Source organism: Melanerpes formicivorus, unplaced genomic scaffold (assembly GCF_026170545.1).
Source record: "Melanerpes formicivorus ecotype bairdi unplaced genomic scaffold, bMelFor1.0.p_v2 SCAF_17, whole genome shotgun sequence".
NCBI lineage: Eukaryota > Metazoa > Chordata > Aves > Piciformes > Picidae > Melanerpes > Melanerpes formicivorus.
The window spans coordinates 1,918,332-1,941,726 of NW_027142369.1; the positions used below are offsets into that span (position 1 = coordinate 1,918,332).

Below are 23,395 nucleotides of genomic sequence, written 5' to 3' on the forward strand. Positions count from 1 at the left end.
AAATTGTTCACTGCAACTTTAAGAAAGTATGAAGAAAACTAGAAATGTTTGGTTAAACATTTGTTAGTCACCTGTACTAGAAACAGAGCAGGCAACAGGACTTCTGTTTCTTCTAAATAGCATTACCAAATCTTTGGAAGGATACAGCTCATGACTCAGCCAAAGAATTTCTGCCTTCTTTGATTTATATAGAAACTGTGTACTGCAGTATGTCTGTGTATATTCTTTAATGTTTGGGGCTTTTTTTAAGTTTATAATCTATTTCTGTAATTCATCATTTACTTTAGGTATTTGTGAGCAGAGAGACTAAACAATCATTGTTACAACTATGTTACCTTTTTCTCAAGCTCTTGCTTTGCAAACTCACACTTCCGTCTGAGTTTCATGTTTTCTTCTTCATGTTGGGTTAATTCTTCTGTCAGTTTATCACACTCAATTTTTATCTTCTCCAGTTGTCTACCTTGAGCCTTGACTTTGTTCTTCTCTTCTATGAGTTCAACCTGATGGTAATGGAAAACAACAATTTCAAAGTCACCATATAGTTACCTTAAACATTCCCAGAGTGTGGAGCTTTGGGTTCATGGAACACTACTATGGAAATACAATTCCACTTAAGTTTTACATTTAAGTTATATTAAGTGCCATCACTTATTTGATCATGCAAAACATGTATTACAGTGATGTAGAAGTATAAGTGTTTCTAAAACAGTAAATAGAAGTCTGCATTTCAAATCTGCTACACACATCAGCTTACATCATCCTAGGAAGAGCAGCATTTATGCAACTTTTCCATTACTGAAATAATTTGGAATCAGAAAATCTAGAACTATCACTTCATTTCAAGGCCAAATACTAAATGTATATCTGCAAGGAAGTGTATCTGCAAGAAAGATTTGATATTTTTAATTTCTAGAATTGTGTGGGTTTAATGGGATTCATGGGAACACTGCAGAGAAAAATGAAGAAAACATTTCTGGACCTTGAGAGCCCTAAACAGGTGACTTAAAGTATATTGCTTTCAGGTGGGAAAGATAAGCAACTGAAATGGACAGATATTAGAAATTCTCTAGAACATTTAGAAAAAAATAAATCAAACAAAACAAAACCCAAAATCCATCCAAACAAATAAAACAACACCCAATCAAAAAACAAAACCCAAGCCAAAACAAAAAGGACACACATACGACTTAAAATCAGCTTCATATTCAATGAATTGTGGATGCAGTTACAGACAAAAATCAACCTACAAAGTTAATTCCTTCCTGAGGAAAAGCAAAAACTCTATTCTCCGAACTACACTATAAATATAACTTTTACGGGGAAGAAGAGAAGTTTTACGAGTTAATTTCAACACCAGAGCTAACAGAGTACAAAAGCTCCTCTGAAGGACAATTCCGAGAAAGAATTTTGGTGTCCTAAGTCCACAAAGACTTACGGACACAGAGAAAAGCCTGCAATGCCTAAAGCATCTTCTGTGAATATGCTTATAAAAACAACTTTCCAATTACTACTACAGTTAATTGAATTATAATGTCTGTGCAGATGGAGCCAATCCAAGAACCTAATTCCTCACTTATGTTACCTCTGAGACACAACGAAGAAAGTTAATTTTTATTAATTTTCAGTATGGACCAAGCAAATTTGGCTATAATTGATGTGTATTGAACCCATTTCCCACATCTGATAATCTTCAGGGGAAAAAGAGAACTTCACCTACTTGGTGTACATATAGGAAAACAATGTAAAAAGAAATGTAGAAAGATATATATATATACACAAACATATACATAGACACATGCACAATTTTATATGTATAAATACATATCTATGCAATCACATATTTAAGATTGATACCTGAAAGTGCTGTCAGGCATGAGGTCAATGTATTTCATTATTTTCAGAGAACAAGTATGTTTTTAATGCAAATGAGAGCACACAGTAAAATCAGGGGACAGATTCAGAGCTTCTGAAAACACAGTAGATTTGGAACCACTATGCAAACCACTTTCATTCTTATGCTTTGTTATCTATTACTTTAAATAATTGGGGGGGTGGGAAGACATTATAGAGACATTTTTTATGAATCCTTCAGGAAGTTCTAGTAGAAATAGAAATAAAATCTGAAGCACCAGAATCTCAATACTGCGACAATAAGATCTTTCTCAACGCAAACATCTCATACAAAATTCTACGTTCTTCAGTTCTCTTACAATATACAATATTCCTATGGCACGTCCCCAACTATTCAAAGAAATCCTTAACTACCTCAACTTTTCAACCCAGTGCAGCACTACAGAAAGCCAAACAAGAGTGAAGCAGAAAGTATCATACGGATGAGGCAAGTGAGGAAAGAACGGTAAGGTAAGGATTAGGTCACTTCTTTTTGCAACCTCTGCAGCAGTTGGTACTACAAACACAGGACACACTTGATTTCCTGAAAGTAACTCAGAATTCCTCCTAATTAAGTTTAAGAGTTTAGGTATTAATAAATCTGTTAAATTTCCCTTTAATCCTCAAGTCTCTCCCATCTGACCTTTATTTTTAAGACTTTAACAACCTTTGGATGGGGTTATGTAAATTCTTTCCCAAAAGAAGTCACAATGGTTGGATGAAGCTGAGGCATAAACTAGGTCAAGATTATTGTTGTAACAGTGAAAGACAATTGGCTATTGTGAAGAAAAAACCTTACCAGTCTGAAGAAAAAGGATAATAGGCAAAGCCCCACCCTTTCTGTCAAATTTCCCTAAATCCACAATATTTAAATACAATTTTATACAATGCATGCTAAGTTTACCTTAATTTGGAAAAAAAGTATGTCCATAAAAGTGAAACCCAATTGCAATGGAATGATGAGTTCAGACAAAAAGTAGCCCAATCACCTGCACAATGACATGTTCTCACCAGATCTTCCTACAGATGGATGTGATTATCTATTCTGCTGCACTTAAATGTTACACATTTTCATTTTGAGTATTTCCAAAGGAAGCTCCCTAACCAAATACCTTACATAATTAATCTCCCAAGTCCTATGCTCTGTTTCAAAGAAAACTGTAAGAAAACCCAGGTATGTAAATTAAGTATTCTGGGAAAGTCATAAATGAAAGAGGGAAGTGAATTTTTAAAATATTCCATTTAGGTATAATAAGCAATACCAGTATGAAGGCCCCTACTCTAAGATTGATCTTTCTGTAGAAGAACACAGTCACAATCAGCTCATGTTGTGATTACTACCATCCAGAATACACTTTCCTTCTCTTCACTTGATACTAAATGTAGTTTTATTTTCAATGTCAAAGAAAAACAGATATATTTGGACAGCTCCTTTAAATAATGCTAGACTCATCATAAATTAAGTCTAAGCTTAATGTTAAGCACTGCTGTCAAAATGGTTTTATTTTAATGATGATTTCATCAGCAACTTTTTCACGATATCTTCATTATATGCTTTCTGCATCACCAAGTGTTTAGGAATTACTGTCAGTCAGGGTTGGAACTAAATGATCCTTGAAGTCCCTTCCATCCTTAACAATTCTATGATATTAAAAAAATCTAGCCAGGCTTTTCTAAGTAAATGTTAATTCATAACTGCAAAAAAAACATGGAAAATACACATTTTCACCTAGTTGCGTCTTTGTGAGAAAAGAAAGGAAATAAATGTGTTTATGTTATTTATGATGAAGCAAATCATGAATAACTTTGATTACAGATTTTATAGCTTTTTTAATTGGTAGAATTTCAACATGAGCAAATTTTTCATTTGGTGGGCCAGAGGTGGGAAGCATATTTAGAGTGCTTCAGAAGTGCACGCGAAACAGGCTGGTAATTTATAACCTATTTGGAAAACTACTGCTTCTGTTAATATGAATATACAAATTACTATTATTATTGGGGCATACAAATGACACTTAGGCATCTGTCTGAAGGGAGGTTGTAGCCAGGTGGGGGTTGGTCTCTTCTCCCAGGCAATCAGCACCAGAACAAGAGGACACAGTCTCCAACTCTGCTAGGGGAAGTTTAGGCTCGAGGTGAGGAGAAAGTTCTTCACAGAGAGAGTTGTTAACCATCAGAATGGGATGCCCAGGGAGGTGGTGGAGTCACCATCCCTGGAGATGTTCAAAAAGGGATTGGACATGTCATTGAAGCCATGGTTTAGTAGTCATGAGGTCTTGGGTGACAGGTTGGACTTGATGACCTTTGAGATCTTTTCCAACCTTATTGATTCTATGATTCTATTTAATCATGTAATCAAAATTGCTTCAACAAATATGCAATGCATAGCTTATACTAGTGTTGACAGTAAACTGCAGTTTAGACCACCAACTTCACATTTCAGTTTTATTCAGACCGCTTAAAGCAACTAAAATTCTTTTCTTTCCAATAGCCTTGAATCAGAAGCAAACTATGCAAAGACATTAGCTTATTTCTTCAGGAACAAAATGCCATATTTCATCATTTACTATATGAAAGTCATCACTTCTCTGAGAAATTGTACAGCAATTAGAAATTCTAATAAACTGTGAAAGAGATATCAAAATTAACTGTAGCAAGTGTTATACATGATCACTATTCACATTCTGAAAGTATTTCCAGATTTCCCCATCATGTAATGTAAACATTTACAAAAATGCATGATCCCTGAAATACTGCCTATTTAATTCTTTAACAGGGCCATGACAATAACCATAAAAATCACAGCTGAAGAGGGGATTAAATCATATTAAAACATTACAGCTTCACAAATCTTTCTGTCTTCTAATCACAGACATACCTAACTCACTACTTTTCAATTAAGAACATCTTTTGACCTTAAAACTGTTATTGTTACATTATTTTACCCTTAACTTTAATATTTTATGATGACCTGCAATAAAATGTGCATTAAATGTTTTAATGCTTTATTACCTTCACCACCCGATAGGGATGGGAAAAAAAAGTTTGACATAGGAATTCTTCAGAATAAGTACCTTTAGCATACTAATCTGAGCCTCTGCATCATCCTTTTCTTGTTTAAGGAGTTTCATGAGCTCTTCAACATTCTGTTCATGTCTGATCTTGGTATTTTGTAACTCTGATCTAAGATCTGCCAACTCCTGTTGGTGAACTTCTCTTTCCATCTTTAGCTGCCTGTTAGCTGTAGTCATCTCTTCATGCTTGGATTCCTGCTGTTTCTGGAGATCTGAGAGACTCTTATGCAATTCTTTTTTGACTTTCTCCTCTTCTGCTATTCTGTTTGTTAGTTCCACACGTACAGAGCTTAAGTTTTTTACATCTGCTTGCATTTCTAAGAGTCTTTCTTGGTCCTTTTTATGAACCAAGTTACTAGTTGCAAGTTCTGTCTCCAAGTGTTCCTTTTCAGTTTGCAACTGATTTTGTAGAAAGACTTGCTTTTTCAACTCATTCTCCAATTTGTTTACTGTCCCTTGAACTTCTTTGATCTCTTCTTCAAGAGATGCCTGGCGAGACTTCATTTCATCCAGTTTTACCTCTTTGCAGCGAAGGAGTTCTTCCTGCTGGGTTCTCTTTGTAAGTACATCATTCAGCTCTTTCCGAAGGTTTTCTATCTGGTGTATAGCAGAAAGAAGTTGACTTCTGAGGTCATCCTTTTCTTTGAGAGCCTAGAAAAGAAGAAAATGAAAACCAGTGCAAATTAAATTAATTGAAGAAAATTGTTGGAAGCATGTCCTTAGGCACTAGGAATGTCAATGAGCACACTGTGTTCTGTGATAAGACAATTTTGCTTGTTATGAACTCAGTTCGAATCTATTCAGAGCTTCTTTAAATATCTGTGATCTCAGATCTCAAATGTATACTTGCCCTTAAATGACTTAGCCTCCTAATCCTTTGCTTTTTTCACGCTCTTTGCAGACTGTAATTGGGTTTATTTGCTGGTTCCTCCAAATAGCCAGATGGAGGAAAAGAGACAACATAGTAAGGCAGCTGAAAACAGAGAGGACTAATGGTCACACACACACACACCCCTTACCTATAAATCCAATTAATAAGTTGACTTGCTTTTCTTATTTTTTATAATATTACAGATGAAATATATCAACCTAAATTCTTTTTGCAGCTGTACACACCAGATGAATGAATAGCAGTTAGAGCCCTGGTTCACCCATGCATCACAGGCAAGTAATGTAGACTTCATCTTCAAAGTAAAAATCATCCACATTTAGTAAAAACGCCACTGTTTTCTTAAGGAGCAGAAGAGTTGAGTTGGCTTTTTCTTTTTTTCCCCAATATTGATGTTTAAAAAAAAAAATCCTAGAAAAATGTGCTAAATGACAAGAAAAATTTGCACTGCAAGTACCATTGACCAGTACCCTCAGGTCCCTCTTTGGCTGGAGAGCAGCTAAGCAGAGAGGGACCTAGGGGTACTGGTCAATGGTAGGCTGAACATGAGCCTGCAGTGTGCCCAGGCAGCCAAGAGGGCCAATGGCATCCTGGCCTGCATCAAGAACAGTGTGGCCAGCAGGAGCAGGGAGGTCATTCTTCCCCTGTACCCTGCACTGGTTAGGCCACACCTTGAGTACTGTGTCCAGTTCTGGGCCCCTCAGTTTAGGAAGGATGTTGACTTGCTGGAACGAGTCCAGAGAAGGGCAATGAAGTTCGTGAGGGGTTTGGAACACAAGCCCTATGAGGAGAGGCTGAGGGAGCTGGGGGTGCTTAGCCTGGAGAAGAGAAGACTCAGGGGTGACCTTATTGCTCTCTACAACTACCTTAAGGGAGATGGTCTCTTCTCCCAGGCAGCCAGCACCAGAACAAGAGGACACAGTCTCAAGCTGCACCAGGGGAGGTTTAGGCTGGATGTTAGGAAGTTCTACACAGAGAGTGATTGCCCATTGGAATGTGCTGCCCGGGGAGGTGGTGGAGTCACCATCATTGGAGGTGTTCAGGAGGAGACCTGATAGGGTGCTTGGTGCCATGGTTTAGTTGATTAGGTGGGTTGGATTAGTTGATAGGTTGGATGCGATGATCTTGAAGGTCTCTTCCAATCTGGTTTATTCCATTCTATACATGTGTGTTAATAAATGCTACACTTCATTAAACTCACATTACACATGCCATTCCCAATTCTTACTTATCTCAAGTTATAATTTAAACAGAGTGTTAAGAAATTCAGTTAAGAAGGAATTTACAACACATCTATCGCAAGTCTCACACAATTTCTACAGGCCAAAAAAGGAATGATAAAGAGGGACAACTCGAGGTTTTCTCAATGTATCACACAACTGTATTCTTTAAACAGGCAAAGATGCATTTTATACTGAATTTTGCTGCCTATCTCCACTAATTGCACTCGTAGTACACACTTCTCAGATACAACAAAATTGCTTGAAATAACCAAAAAGGCAGTAATTGTTAACAGTGTGTGCAGTTTAAAAATAATAAAACAATTTGCAATTACATGAAAAATAAGAAATGCAAACCAAAACACAAAAATAATAAATCAAGGATGTAGGGTAATTATCAGCAGGGTTTCTTTAGGGGGAAAAAAAATACATACCTATGCTTTCTACATTCCATACTTAGCAGAAAATACATTTCAGAAAACACAGGATTTTAGAAATTCCACTGTCAACCAATATCAAGGATGAGCACATAGGCCAGACTTTAAATTATCCTAATAACTCCCAAACAATTAAACAGTCTTTCTGCAGCCCACCCATGTCTGCAAATATTTGGAATAGCTCATAAAATTGCAAGCTGTGAATGGCAAATTTCAAAATTCGATTGTATCAACTCTTTGAAGTCCTATGACAGAAAGCAAAGCCAACAGAGAGCCATTTATTTTTACGAAGTTTTCTCTCAAACGCCCTTTTTGAATTTCACAAGGTTCCCCTCTGCCCAACTCTCCTGTCTATCCAGGCCTTGCTGAATGGCAGCACAGATTTCTGGAGTGTCAGCCACGCCTCCTGGTTTTGTATCATCAAACTTGCTGAGAGTATACTCCATCCCTTCATCCAGGTCATTGATGAAGTACTGACCCCTGGGGAATACCACAAGCCTCCATCTAGACACCGCACTGTTGATCACAGCCCTCTGAACTCTATCATTCAGTCAGTTCTCAATCCACCTCACTGTCCATTCATCTAGCCACACTTCCTTAGCTTACCTATGAGGTTGTTATTGTTCAGGTGTAACTCGAACACAGGTTGTTACTTAACATAATTTGAATTTTTTCACAAAAAGCCCTATCACATTATTTCCTTGAAAATTAATTGAAAATAAGCTGTTAGCTGAAAAGATAAGTTAAAAGTGGCATTCATATAGAAACTTTTTTCCTTACAAGAAGAAAGCTTTGAGAGGAGAGAAGAAATATAGAATAAGAAGAGAATGTGGAACTCCACAAGAGCTAAAAAATATGGTCACCTTTTAGCTGTTTTGTAGTTCACCAGAATATTTGGTCCAGAACTTGAAGCAGAAAGAGGTTTGCATAAAGAAGTTTGCATAAAGAAACTCCTTATCTTCATTTCTAAAACAAAAGCATTCCAGGCAACATTACCTGGCTGTTCTTGTCCATCAGTTGTTTGATAGTTTCATTTTGTTTTTCTACCTCATGATCCAGTTTCTTACATTTCAGCTTCCACTGGCGGATGGTTTCCTGCGCTTTCACTTTCAAATCTTCTCTTTTTCTCTCCGTCTCCAGCCTGAGTGCTTCTGAATGCTTCAATTCAGTGAGGCATCTTTCTGCTTCCTTGGTACTCTCTTCAACCTGTTGAGCTAACTCAGCAGACTGGAGCTCAGTTTGCCTACGTCCATCCTCACAAGCCTTGTAGCAACTCTGTATTTCCTTTAGTTGGTCCAGCATTTTTTGCTGCTGCTTCTCCTTGTTTTCCAGGTCAGATGTTAACACCTGGAATCAAAGCAAAATATGAAAACTCTAGCAAGAAAGACATAGAAAACCTTATCAAACAACAGTGATGTTAAATCACACTTCTATCAAAATTGTGTGTAGCATAAAAGTTCTCTTTGACTACCAGAGAAAGCCCTGTTAGCTCTGAGAATCTCCCCCTCTGCAACGGTAAAGAAGTTCAACTCTGGATATACATATTTATGCCAGCACATATTTTACTTTCTGCATTTGTTCCTTTTCTGTTTGGTCTTATTATTTTTTATATTTTAAGTTTGAGAATGAATCATTGATCATGATCTTCATATGCTACATACTACACTAGAAATAAGGAATAAAGCAAAGAGTAAGATGTAAGAAGATTAATATAAACAGATGAGAGGAAAAAGAAAATTGACAAGGAAAGAGTAGAATCACCAAATGTAATCTACCACAACAAATGTAATCTATACTATATATGTTTGCTGTTACCCAGTTTTCTGCTGGTTGCTTTTATGGAAGCAACAGGGCAAATAAGGGTGTTTTAGAAAGCACTGATGAACACAGAATACAGCAGTTTGGTAGATGCTTCTAGAACAAAGGGCAAAATGCTTGAAAATGTAGCATGAGTGTTACAGCCAACATTAGCTGGCCTTTCAACACTGAATGAAATTGAAACCACACATATAAAAGTAACAAGCTCTGCCTATCTTGCATCTGATTATATTTCATAGGACAGTCTCAAAATCAGGAAACATTCTCTATATACCTTGTGCAAGGGCATACTTAGAAATCAGTCACAGAAGCTTCATTAGAAAACCTGAATTTTATTAAGATAGTCACATAATTTCACATTAGTATTCCGTATTTCAAGCCTGCTTTCATACATTCAGTATCTTCATCAATGACAGACAAATTTAATAGGCCTGCTCTGTAGTCTCCAAGATATTATCAGGCTTTAAGGAATGGAAATACTTGAGAAGATTACATTTCAGAACAACTGAAACAAATTGGCAATGCAGTCTGAAATATACAGAATGATTCCGAAGGGACATCGGAAATATACTTTGCCTAGGAAAGAATAAGCAACTTTACAGATGTACATAAAATGATTATTTAGACAAAAGTCCTTCCAGATGGTTTGGGGTGAGGGTGGCTTGGGTTTGTTTTGGGCTTGTCAGGTGTGGGATTTCGGGTGTTTGGGTTGGTTTGGAGCTTTTCTTTGGTTTTGTTGCTGTTGTTATTCTTGTAGCAGTTGTTCATCTTTCTGGGTTTGTTGGTTGTTGGGTTTTGTTTTTTCTTATCCCCTCCAAACCAGGCTGTTATGCCCTGGGAAGCAATAAATGGTACCAGTCTATTCAGGATAAGATTTGCTGTCCGGGTAAGAAGACTGAATGTGTGCTCTTGCATGCAACAGATCATGGAACTGCCAGAAAATATGGATATAAGACCGACGCCAAGACAGGAACCATCAGTCCAGCTTGATACTTGTACCTATGGTGCAAAACAGCAGGATTATATGCTGGATGTTAGTTACTCACCTGTAGGATGAATATCCCTGCTCTAGACACAACTGAGATATAGATACTAAAACAACAGGTAAACGCATTACAGAATAGTTGAGGGTAAATTGTACAAAGGTGGCAAAATTAACACGGGAAAGTCTTTCTAGCTTTACAGTTCTTTATATGAGAAAAACTCTACATATGTTCTGCTCCACTGTCATTTAGCCACAGATTTTCAAGCTTATCAGGCAAAACAGCCAGGCCTAACCTTGTTAAATGCCTTGATTCATAAAAGACAATAAAAAAAAACCCAAAACCAAAAACCTCACAAGCAAAATTTTAATCAAAATTTCAAATGAAATTTCAAAAGAAAACAGAGATTATAGTACTTCTTTAAAGGTATGAATTTAAATTATGAATGTAGCAGAAGCTAAAACTGCCCAATAAAATACAGTCATATACCACATTTTATCTTTCCACAGATTTTCTAAACTGGGTTACAATTTCTCTCAGTCCTGTGATCACATGTTAATATCCCTTCCCATTTCATGTCTTTCTGAAGACACGATAGAGATGTCAGCCTAAACTGATGTCACGTTCAACTCTGCATGTATAATTCCTGCAGAGAAAACACTTCATTAATGTAACTACAGTTCCCACAGACTTCTTCATGAAATATGAGTTTAAACTTAAACACAGAAAGCAATGTTCAATCAAATGTAAACATTCATTACACTGTGTAGAAGCAAATCGTAATTGACAATGTATTCTTTTACAGTAAAATAAAAAAAAGGAAACATTTGTTTTAGAAGTTTACCTTGAAGCACAACTAACTTATCCACACAAGCTACTTGCATGAGGAGGAAAAATTAATTATGACATGAATGTACCAGTTTAAATTCACATTTATATGCTTTACTTTCACTATTTGTGAAAATAAGATAATCTTTGCTAATAGTTTGCACTTTGCTCCACAAAGTTAAGCAAGCACCGACCCAAAACAGTTGAAGTCAGCTGGAAAACTGTAGTACAGCATATCAACATTTCATGCAGCATTCCTTGTGAAGCAAGAGGACAGAGAAACAATGGGGCAACCAACTTTGTTTTTATATTATAATAGGGGTCTGAAATGTCCATTTGGTGGAACTGCACTCTGAGCAGATAGTAGCAGATACAACAGATAAGTCTCCATTATGTAAGTTACACTACTACGTATTTTTAATGCCTAATTTTGATGTTATGAGAATTTAGATTGTTTTGACAGTAAGAAATAATTGTGCAAATTACTCTTGTCATTGGAAGGACATCATACTTGGCAGTGGTGCACTGTGAAAGTATGACCTTGCAGTTTCATAACAGTTCAGTACCAGAACAAGAGGACACAGTCTCAGGCTGCACCAGGGGAGGTTCAGGTTGGATGTTAGGAAGAAGTTCTATACAGAAAGAGTGATTGCCCATTGGAATGGGTTGCCTGGGGAGGTGGTGGAGTCGCCGTCGTTGAGGGTGTTCAGAAGGAGACTTGATGGGGTGCTTGGTGCCATGGGTTAGCTGTTTGGGTGGGTTGGATTGGTTGATGGGTTGGACACGATGATCTTGAAGGTCTCTTCCAACCTGGTTTGGTTTATTCTAATAAAGTTTATTCTAATAACATAATGATGATCTTATAACCTTAAGCTTTAAATTTAGTATTCAGTCTCACTAGGGTTGGAAGAGACCTCAAAGATCATCGAGTCCAACCTGTCACCACAGACCTCATGACTAGAGTAGGGAGGACACTACTGTCCACTGCAGGCTTGAACTCACGACCTTCCCATTAAGGGTCTTATTTCTTCCTAAACAATCTTTACAATTAAAAATGACTGATAACTAATCTAGACATATAGCTTCACATTTTTTAATTTTAGCATATTTTCAAAACTGAAAAGAATACAGGAAGCCACATTTTACCACACCACACTAATTACATTAGTCACTTAAAGTGAATTTATAGGTATTTTTCTCCCTCCTTTTCTCTGCCCTGTATCTCAGGAACACAGTCACCAGATCCTATTGCTATGTAAATACACTGCTCGTTATTGATACTGTTTTCAACAATGCCATCCAAATCATGGACCAAATTATTTCTCCTGAATGTAAAACTCAAATATTAATTTATTCATCACAATCTGATCTGCCTGTTTTGCCAATCACATTTTACTTAACCATCACGAACTATTAATGCAGAAGGTTTGAATTTTTCATTCAAGCATAAATTCTGTGAATTGAATAATGAAAGATGCATACATTCAGTCAGTAAGTCTATTCATTCAGTAAAAGTTACACTGTTCAAAATCAGTTTCTTAAACTGATGCCTTCTCCATATTTTACCAACCTTGAACTTCTTCTGACAGGCAATGTTTTATGTAAGTGTAAGATACAGCTAAACCCTTTTTCCCCCGGCCCCAGGCTGATATATGATTTAGACAGAAAATCTACTCAGAGATCTTAGATAGAGAATCTACTTTTCAAAGTGAACAGTATCTGTCCATTTTAAATGTATCTGTAGCATTATTTCAGCATTTGAACTCCACTGACCTGGCAATATGGGTTTGCCTGTAAAGGATAACATTTCTTGTATTTGAAAGGAATATTTCTTTACATTTAGAAAATTGCTACTTACTGATTTTCAGATATATTCATTGGCTTATATGATTAAAATAACTGGCTAACAGTTTCATCTTTAGCGGATGAAAAATCCATGAAATTAATTTTTTATGACAATAACATATTCATCACTTTTCACAAGAATGAAAAACTTACATTACAAAAAAATTCTTACCTTAAAGAAACAAATCACTAATTTGCCCTCAAAAAATTTGAAATACTTTAAACAAACTGCCTGCTGCTACATTCTACTGGACAATACTTAAAGACTACTTTGACTAATTAGAATAAGAAATGATTAGTAAATCAAATAATTTCCCAAACATAATAGACTAAAAATGTCTATGGAAAAACTAGGGTATTGCATCTTTATAATTTGTGTACTTGGTTTATTTCTTAGCCCTAATAGTCAGCAATAACAGCTGCATTTCTATACTGTTCCATGCAGAAAAATACCATTAAGACAGATGTATAGATTTGCAAGATCTTATAGAAGCATCCTCAGGTAAGCTACAGCATCTGAAACCAAAATTTTCTCTATGAAATTTAGTAGTTAATTTAAGATGGAAATAAATTCTACACATGAGTTTAAGAATGTGATTATAATCTTTTTCATCCTCTCCATTTGACATCATATTGTGTATTTATGGCAACTGTCAGTGGCTAAATATACACAACTCAAATTGATGAAAACAATGACATTTAAATAAATCAAAAGAAATTTCTAATATCACATGTACACCAGAGGCAAATGCAGTTACATCCTCCCTACTAACCAAAGACAATTTACACTCAAGTTAAACACGACTGGTCAATTCCAACCAGGAATCAGACTATCTGATACAAGCAGCTGTTAGAGCAAGCTTGACAAAATGCATTGTTAGTATAAAAGTTTAGAAATTCACATCCTTGCATTCCTTGATGTCCCATTAAAAGAAAAATACACCAGCTATTTTCCTGTTACAGCCTCTGTAGGAAAATGGCAGTGGGAAGCAGATAAGACGTACAAAGTATTTTCTGTTGAGGTAATCGGGGAAATCAAAGGTATCTACCACAGATCAATGACAATGACCCCCAGCTGAGCACTCTTCCATCAGTATTTTCAGAGGAGGAAATTAGTATTAGAAGATCATTCTGATCCTCAAAAAGCATGTTCTACATGAAAAAGTTTTTAAAAGTCGGGTTTATATGCATTTTTATCCCTTTAACTCCTGCCATCAAAGTGATTAGAATTTCTCAGACTCCCACAGAGAAAAAAAAAACAACAACTTAGTCTGGAGCTGTATTGTTCAGCTAGAACACAGATTCTGAGGGGCATCAGGAAATCAGTTCTGCTTACTTATCATAGTAGCATAGTATCATTCAGGGTTGGAAGAGACCACAAGGATCATCTAGTTCCAACCCCCCTGCCATGGCCAGGGACACCCCACACTACATCAGGCTGGCCAGAGCCTCATCCAGCCTGGTCTTAAACACCTCCAGGGACGGGGCCTCGACCACCTCCCTGGACAACCCATTCCAGGGTTTCACCACTCTCATGGTGAAGAACCTCCTCCTCACATCCAGCCTGAATCTCCCCACCTCCAGCTTCATTCCATTCCCCCTAGTCCTATCACTACCTGAGATCCTGAGAAGCCCTTCCCCAGCCTTCCTGTAGGCCCCCTTCAGATACTGGAAGGCCACAAGTAGGTCACCTCGGAGCCTTCTCTTCTGCAGACTGAACAGCCCCAACTCCTTCAGTCTGTCCTCATAGGAGAGGTGCTCCAGCCCTCTGATCATCCTTGTGGCCCTTCTCTGGACACGTTCCAGCACCTCCACACCCCTCTTGTAATAGGGGCTCCAGAACTGGACACAGTACTCCAGGTGGGGTCTCACCAGGGCTGAGTAGAGGGGGAGGATCACCTCCCTCGACCTGCTAGCCACACTTCTCCTGATGCAGCCCAGGATCTGATTGGCTTTGCAGGCTGCAAGTGCACATTGAGAGCTCATGTTGAGCTTTTTGTCCACCAGCACCCCCAAGTCTCTCTCCTCAGGGCTGCTTTCCAGCCAGTCACTGCCCAGCCTGGATTTGTGCCTGGGATTGCCTCGACCCAGATGCAGGACCCTGCACTTGCTCTTATTGAACTCTAGGTCTTTTAAACCTGTTCAATGATAAGCTTTCATAAAGCATGAAGGAACTTATTTTGAGACTTCAATTCTTTCCAAAAGTAATTTGTTCTCTTAGTTTGATTTAGATCAGTACAGAATTTGATAAGGGAAGAAAGCAAACTGAAGAGCATAGTCCTGTAAATTGATATGAAAAAACAAAAAAAATTTAAAAAATTTAAAAAATCTGCTTTTGCATTTCTAAAGTGATACAAGATCACTACAAAGAAATATTAATTAGAAAAATAAATACAAAAAATACAAATGCCTTGGATTACCCCAGTACAATTCAACAAATATTAGGTACTTGACTACTGAAATCCCACACAGGAATTTGAAAATGTCCTCATTCCACTTGACAGTCATGAAAGATAACAGAAAATAGTTACTGTTCAGGGATCCCCTTACCAATGAAAAACTAGACAAGATCCAAAAATACAGAAATCTCCTATCTTAAAAAGGCTACTTCCTCCTTATATCTCATTTCATGTTCGAGGCAAAAGTCTTCTAACTACAACTCCAGTGTCAGAGACTGCTGTTCTTACTTTCCAAGAGGAACACTTCAAATAGTATGTACTTACCATAAATAAGAATAGTAATACCTATTTTATAATCATTATGATATTGCACCTAATTGCAAAGAAAGAGCAGTTATGATCTGCTTTTATTACTCTACTTTCTCATAGAACAAGGTATCCCAGCTTGTTTAAACTTTATTTCTGAAGCACAATGGAAGAGAGAATCAAAAAGGAAAATTTTACTCTGCCATATCATCTATCTTAAAGTTATGTGAAATTATGAAAAAATATAAACAAATACAACTTACCTGTATATGCATAATGAGTTGTGCTTTCTCCCTGTCCTTTTGCTCTATACATCTCTTTAATTCTTCTACTTCTGACATTACAGCATTATGACTAAGTTTTGCTTTAAGCTCCAAAATATGCTTCTCCAGTTCTTGCTTCTCTCTCTCATATCTTTCAGCTACTAAAAAAAAATAGTGAGAACAGAACAGGTCCAGTAAAAACAGAGACTTATGGTAAATTACTTTTTTCTCATTTCTCTTTCAGCACTTTTATTCTCTACTTGTGACTATTCTAAAACTCTCAATGAAAAATGACTATACCTTTTACTGAAGGTGACAGTATTTGTGTTTCAGCAGTCATTTTATAGGGGTTTTCTCTTCTTATTCCCCCTTTTCTCCCACCTCAAAAAACCAAACAGCTGAACAACAAAACCCAATAAAATATTATAGGACAGAAGAAATGTTGGGGAAATTCTGGTGTTACTAGAACTCAGCCTCAAATGTCAAGGTCTAGATTTTATAAGACCAGAGTAATACGTCCTGATTTGGAAGCCATACTATCTGTAAGGTTTATGTCTGAATCCTACAACTACAACAGAAGTTCTTTAGAGTAAGCTGTAAATTTCCCAAGCAAAATTTCAAAAGTCTTTAGTCATAAACAACTTCTAGAGGCAATGAAAATCTTCATTTGTATTCTTCCCATGTATCTTTGAAGAAACAGCAATAACACAATAACAAGAATGACAACTGAATAGATAATATCACCACTAGGTTTTTTTTTCCCTTCATATTTTCACAACAGTTCTGCTTTATAATTATAAAAGAAATGGAAAAATAAACAGCTTTCATTAAAATCAAAGGAATATCGTTTAAATACACTTTTAAACAGATACATTAATATGACTGGGAAAAAATAAAACACTGTTAAATGATATTTTGTGTATTTTTGAAGCTAAGACATGTACAAAACAAAGCCGTTTTCCAGTGCTCTGTAGGCAATTTGCAAAACAGGTAGTCAGAGTTCTATTGTAATAAGCCAGATAATTCAATAGCTGAAGTACAAAAAAATATAAAAATAAATCATTAACCAAACTAATTCAACACTCAGAGACACTGAACTTGGAGTCACTATTCTGCTATTATCTTGAGGCACACATTTCAGTGTTAACAAGGAGAAAGACAAAGACTTTCTCCACTGCATTTCTGATTATGTTTCAAAAGTTTAAATACAGAAGAGACCTAACTAAAAATGCAAAGGCCTGGATAAAATAGCAATTTTTTTATGCCATTACATCTTGAAGTTGTTTCAAATATTTTTATTCTAAATATTACTCTTCTATCTCTAAAATTCTAACATAATGCACACAGAAGGGCTAACTGCACCATCCTGGAGGTGTTTGGATGTTGTACTTGGGGATATGGTTTAGGGGTGAACCTTGTAGAGTAGGGTTATGGGTTGGACTTGGTGATCACAAGGGCCTTTTCCAACCTGAATGTTCTGTGATTTGTGATAGTAGAAAGTTTTCTTAAACTCTCTGGAACACATTATGACCCCTTTGAAAATCTACCAGAAAATCAGCCGCTTTATTAACTTTGGCTACAATCTTTGAGATGGCAGAATTTCATAGTTTCATAGTTTCATTCAGGGTTGGAAGGGACCACGAGGATCATCTAGTTCCAACCCCCCTGCCATGGGCAGGGACACCCCACACTAGATCAGGCTGGACAGAGCCTCGTCCAGCCTGCTCTTAAACACCCCCAGGGATGGGGCCTCGACCACCTCCCTGGACAACCCATTCCAGGGTTTCACCACTCTCATGGTGAAGAACCTCCTCCTAACATCCAGCCTGAATCTCCCCACCTCCAGCTTCATTCCATTCCCCCTAGTCCTATCACTACCTGAGATCCTGAGAAGTCCTTCCCCAGCCTTCCTGTAGGCCCCTTTCAGATACTGGAAGGTGACAATTAGGTCACCTGGGAGCCTTCTCTTCTGCAGACTGAACAGCCCCAACTCCTTCAGTCTGTCCTCATAGGAGAGGTGCTCCAGCCCTCTGATCATCCTTGTGGCCCTTCTCTGGACACGTTCCAGCACCTCCACATCCCTCTTGTAATAAGGGCTCCAGAACTGGACACAGTACTCCAGGTGGGGTCTCACCAGGGCTGAGTAGAGGGGGAGGATCACCTCCCTCGACCTGCTAGCCACACTTCTCCTGATGCAGCCCAGTATCTGATTGGCTTTGCGGGCTGCAAGTGCACACTGAGAGCTCATGTTGAGCTTTTTGTCCACCAGCACCCCCAAGTCTCTCTCTTCAGGGCTACTTTCCAGCCAGTCACTGTCCAGCCTGTATTTGTGCCTGGGATTGCCTCGACCCAGATGCAGGACCCTGCACTTGCTCTTATTGAACTTCATGAGGTTGGCCTGTGCCCACCTCTCCAGCCTGTCAAGGTCCCTCTGGATGGCCTCCCTTCCCTCCAGCGTGTCTGCTGCACCACACAGCTTGGTGTCATCAGCAAACTTGCGGAGGGTGCACTCAATGCCACTGTCCATGTCCCCCACAAAGATGTTGAATAAGACAGGTCCCAGGACTGATCCCTGAGGGACTCCGCTTGTCACTGGCCTCCACTGGGACATGGAGCCATTTAAACTGCAAATTTAAATATTAAATATTAAATTTAAACTGCAAAAAGACTGAAACGTAAAATTTCTTTCAGAAAAGTTATTTTAAAATAATAGTGCAAATGTTTTTCTTCTCAAACCCACTATCCATTTCACTGAAATTGTCTCCAACAATATTAATTTGTTTTCACCATGCAAATGTGGATATTTTGTCCTAAAATTTAACTTGCGTTGGTATTTATTAGTTATAATTCAGGTGTCAGAACTTACGAACTTAAAGCAAGGGAGTTAAATGGCTGGTTTAGTTGAAATAGTAGAAGAATTAGACAAACTCAAAGACAGAGTTAACATCCAGGCTAAATAACTAATTTGCAGGCCTCTAGTGGAAAAAAAGAAATAAAATCACAATTTTACCTGTTCTAATTCTCCTGTCATCATCTTGTACATCCTGGTAGCTATGGCGGCGTGCAGCAACATGTGAAATTTGATGTTGCAACTCTGCACGGTCTTCTTCTACTCTCAAAAGTTGGGAACGAAGATCTTCAATCTGAAAATGCACGTACAAGTATCAAATGCTTAATGAGAAACAGAATGCAAGAGTAAATAGCAATCTTTTATTCAACAATAAAGACTATACACAAGAAATATTTATAAATAAATCTCAAGAACGCTGCAGATGGTAAACAAGAAGATAAATTACTTCCTAATTATAGGCCATAAAGTAATTATTCAAAAACTAAAGGAAACATTTTAGTTTGTTATGTTGACTGCAGATAAGCTTTAATTTCTCTGGATGAAACAAAATGCTACCATTTTATATGTTGAAACTGTCTTTATATAGTGTGAAAATATCTATATAAATATAATAACCAATATATTTTATTTAAATGCTGCTCATTAAAAGTGCAATGTACTTAAGAAACATAAGGGGTTTTTTTACATTTTTCCTATCATAGTATCAATCAGGGTTGGAAGGGACCACAAGGATCATCCAGTTCCAACACCCCTGTCATGGGCAGGGGGACCCCACACTAGATCAGGCTGGCCAGAGCCTCATCCAGCCTGCTCTTAAACACCCCCAGGGACGGGGCCTCGACCACCTCCCTGGACAACCCATTCCAGGGTTTCACCACTCTCCTCCTCACATCCAGCCTGAATCTCCCCACCTCCAGCTTCATTCCATTCCCCCTAGTCCTACCACTACCGGAGATCCTAAGAAGTCCCTCCCCAGCCTTCCTGTAGGCCCCCTTCAGATACTGGAAGGCCACAATTAGGTCACCTCAGAGCCTTCTCTTCTGCAGACTGAACAGCCCCAACTCCTTCAGTCTGTCCTCATAGGAGAGGTGCTCCAGCCCTCTGATCATCCTTGTGGCCCTTCTCTGGACACGTTCCAGCACTTCCATATCCCTCTTGCAATAGGGGCTCCAGAACTGGACACAGTACTCCAGGTGGGGTCTCACCAGAGCTGAGTAGAGGGGGAAGATCACCTCCCTCGACCTGCTGGCCACACTTCTCCTGATGCAGCCCAGGATCTGATTGGCTTTGCGGGCTGCAAGTGCACATTGAGAGCTCATGTTGAGCTTTTTGTCCACCAGCACCCCCAAGTCTCTCTCCTCAGGGCTACTTTCCAGCCAGTCACTGCCCAGCCTGGATTTGTGCCTGGGATTGCCTCGACCCAGATGCAGGACCCTGCACTTGCTCTTCTTGAACTTCATGAGGTTGGCTTGTGCCCACCTCTCCAGCCTGTCAAGGTCCCTCTGGATGGCCTCCCTTCCCTCCAGAATGTCTGCTGCACCACACAGCTTGGTGTCATCAGCAAACTTGCTGAGGGTGCACTCAATGCCACTGTCCATGTCCCCCACAAAGATGTTGAATAAGACAGGTCCCAGGACTGATCCCTGAGGGACTCCGCTTGTCACTGGCCTCCACTGGGACATGGAGCCATTGACAGCCACTCTTTGGGTGTGGCCATCAAGCCAGTTCCTTATCCATCTAGTGGTCCACCCATCAAACCCATGTGTCACCAGTTTGGAGACCAGGATGTCGTGTGGGACAGTGTCGAAGGCATGTACAGAATCATGTACAGTCTGGTACTCAATGATGACTTTTGCACAATAAAGAAACTATGACACTCACTAATTGAAGGAAAATAGCTCTAACTCATTACCTCTGTGTTGTATAGCACTTTATTTCATGCACAATGTTAGATTCAAAACACTAACACAACTTACTCAAACTTCTGGCAAATACACACACACAAAAAAATGCTAACAGGTAAGTATGCCCACTGCTCCATCCCTGTATAGAATCATAGAATGGTGTGGGTTGGTAGGGACTCTCACAGATCATCTAGTCCGAGGCCCCTGTAGTAAGCAGGGATGTCCCTGACTATCACATTGCCCAGAACCTTGTCAAGCCTGACCATGAATATCTCCAGGGATGGTGCCTCAATTACCTCCCTGGGCAACCTGTTCCAGTGTTCCACCACCCTCACAGTAAAGAATTTGTTCCTCCAAACTAAATCTACTCCTCTTTAATTTAAAACCATTGTACCTCATCCTATCTCTAGAGGCCTTGGTAAAGAGTCCCTCCCCAGCATTCCTTGAAGGCCCCCTTCAGGTACCGGAAAGCTGCTATTAGGCATTTAGTTATATATATATATATATATATATATATATATATATATATATATATATATATATATATATATATATATATATATATATATATATATATAAAAATATATATTTCAGTCTTTTTTTCCCCAGCTCCTCTGAAAGACAGATTAGAAATATTTCTGAGAAAAGACACATTTCAAAAGCTCTGATGCAAGATGCTGCAGCTTGTAGATTTAAGTATTGCTTAAAGTTTTTCAGATATTTGTTTTTTATATATTATTGTTACACAATAGAACACCTCAAGGTCACTATATAATTACTAATCTAGAAGTTGTTCTAAAGCATACTATAAAGGGTACTTAAAAGTAACGTGTTTATGTACTTTATGTTCATATATAATTAAAGTAGTGGTAATAGTTATGATACTTTTAAATACATGAAATTTTGGAAAGTATGAAGACAGATCAGTTCACATATTTCAGACTCAAACTTGTCATTCTGTATCTCATTTTCCCCTTAGAAAACAATATTATCAGGCTATTAGATAGGAAGATTAAGCAAAAAGACCTGATATGAAAACTTCAGGATTTTCATCACACCAAAGCAGTTACCTGATGCAAAAGAGCTTCTCTACTGCTTTCAGACTCATTCAGCTTTTTCTGGGACTGCTCCAATTCCTTCTCAAGCTTTCATTACAGAAGACGATGAAGAAAGAAAAGCAACGTATGCATCATGGTACAAAAGTATATTTTAACCATGTAATTCTGGCACAACTTAATAGATAAAAGTATCTATTGAAAAGGAGGTATAATATTCACAATATTCTTATTTGTCCAAAATTTTTAAGCAAACTGATTTGTATTAAATCCCTGCCATATTTAATTAAATAAGAATTTAACTTACATTCTACAATTTTTGTAGAATACTCTATATAATAATAATAAACAGCCAGGTTGGAAGAGACCATCAAGATCATCGTGTCCAACCCATCAACCAATCCAACCCACCTAAACAACTAAACCATGGCACCAAGCACCCCATCAAGTCTCCTCCTGAACACCTCCAATGAGGGTGACTCCACCACCTCCCCAGGCAGCCCATTCCAAAGGGCAATCACTCTCTCTGTATAGAGCTTCTTCCTAACATCCAACCTAAACCTCCCCTGGTGCAGCCTGAGACTGTGTCCTCTTGTTCTGGTACTGGCTGCCTGGGAGAAGAGACCAACATCCACCTGTCTACAACTTTTTCAGGGAAGATGCGAAGTGGTATTTATTATCCAAGACAAAACAGCACAAAACCAAATTTTTAGTAAGTTACAAGAAGGAAAACTCTTCTTTAAAGCATCAAAAACATTGTTCCTGGATTTGATACTATTTCAAAATCAAAATAAAATTAACAATGACTGAACACCTGAAATCACCTTTGCTACACAGTTTATTCCTAAACTTGTTAGAGAGGACAAACATTGGTAGAACCAGTAATAGCTAAATTCTCTGAGTTTTTCCATGTTGTGCAAGAAAACATATTAGAATTGCTCAGGGAACAAGACAACTGAAAACTGAAATGCCCAGCATTCCATACGACTACATTTTTTCCTAGATATATAACATTAAGGGAATCAAAAAATGTTTAATCAGAAATAGTCAAACCGATGATCATTTAAAAAGAAGAAAAAAAAAAAACAAACAAATGGTAAGTAGTATTTTATGATGTCGACCATAAATAGTTCAAAGATCACTGATCCTCATGGAAATAAATACAGGTTTTAACAGCAGAAATTGTTATTGTAGAGATAGCTATCTCAAAGAGGATGTTGAGATGCTGGCAAGTGGGCAAAGTAAACAGGATGAGCGTTAATGGACTGGAGAGGGAAAAGTAACATAAAACACTAAATGGTTTAGCATAAAGCAACTTTGAAAGTACTGACAAAAATGCTAAACAACGTAACAGGAAAAAATCTAGAAAAAAATCTAACATGGCTTTAGCATCCTCTCAGAACAGAAATATATGAAAACTTTTCTATGAACAGGAAGAAAGCATTATGGCAACTAATAGTTCCTAAGAGTAACTAATAATAACCACAGTGTAAAATAGCTAGCATGCATTAGTTGCAGGGATGAAGAAAAGCTGCATCTTTGAGCTACTGCACATAAGCAACAGTAAACTATGAATAAATTCAGAGACAAATCAGAGAAAGAAATCAAGGATAATTCTCAATTTGCAAACCTG

The 23,395-nt window shown here is 37.9% G+C and overlaps 1 protein-coding gene across 3 annotated transcripts in view; it reads right to left on the bottom strand.

Moving 5' to 3' along the window:
* Positions 1–23,395, bottom strand: part of CEP128 (centrosomal protein 128) — a 115,258-nt gene that overhangs the window by 66,165 nt on the left and 25,698 nt on the right. For all 3 annotated transcript variants that reach the window (XM_068148715.1, XM_068148718.1, XM_068148716.1), the window contains exons 10-15: positions 21,778–21,852; positions 18,963–19,095; positions 15,953–16,113; positions 8,507–8,857; positions 4,965–5,615; positions 336–500 (exon numbers count right to left, since the gene is read on the bottom strand). In XM_068148715.1, coding sequence (XP_068004816.1) covers positions 336–500; positions 4,965–5,615; positions 8,507–8,857; positions 15,953–16,113; positions 18,963–19,095; positions 21,778–21,852 — 1,536 coding nt within the window. The remainder of the gene's footprint in view (positions 1–335; positions 501–4,964; positions 5,616–8,506; positions 8,858–15,952; positions 16,114–18,962; positions 19,096–21,777; positions 21,853–23,395) is intronic.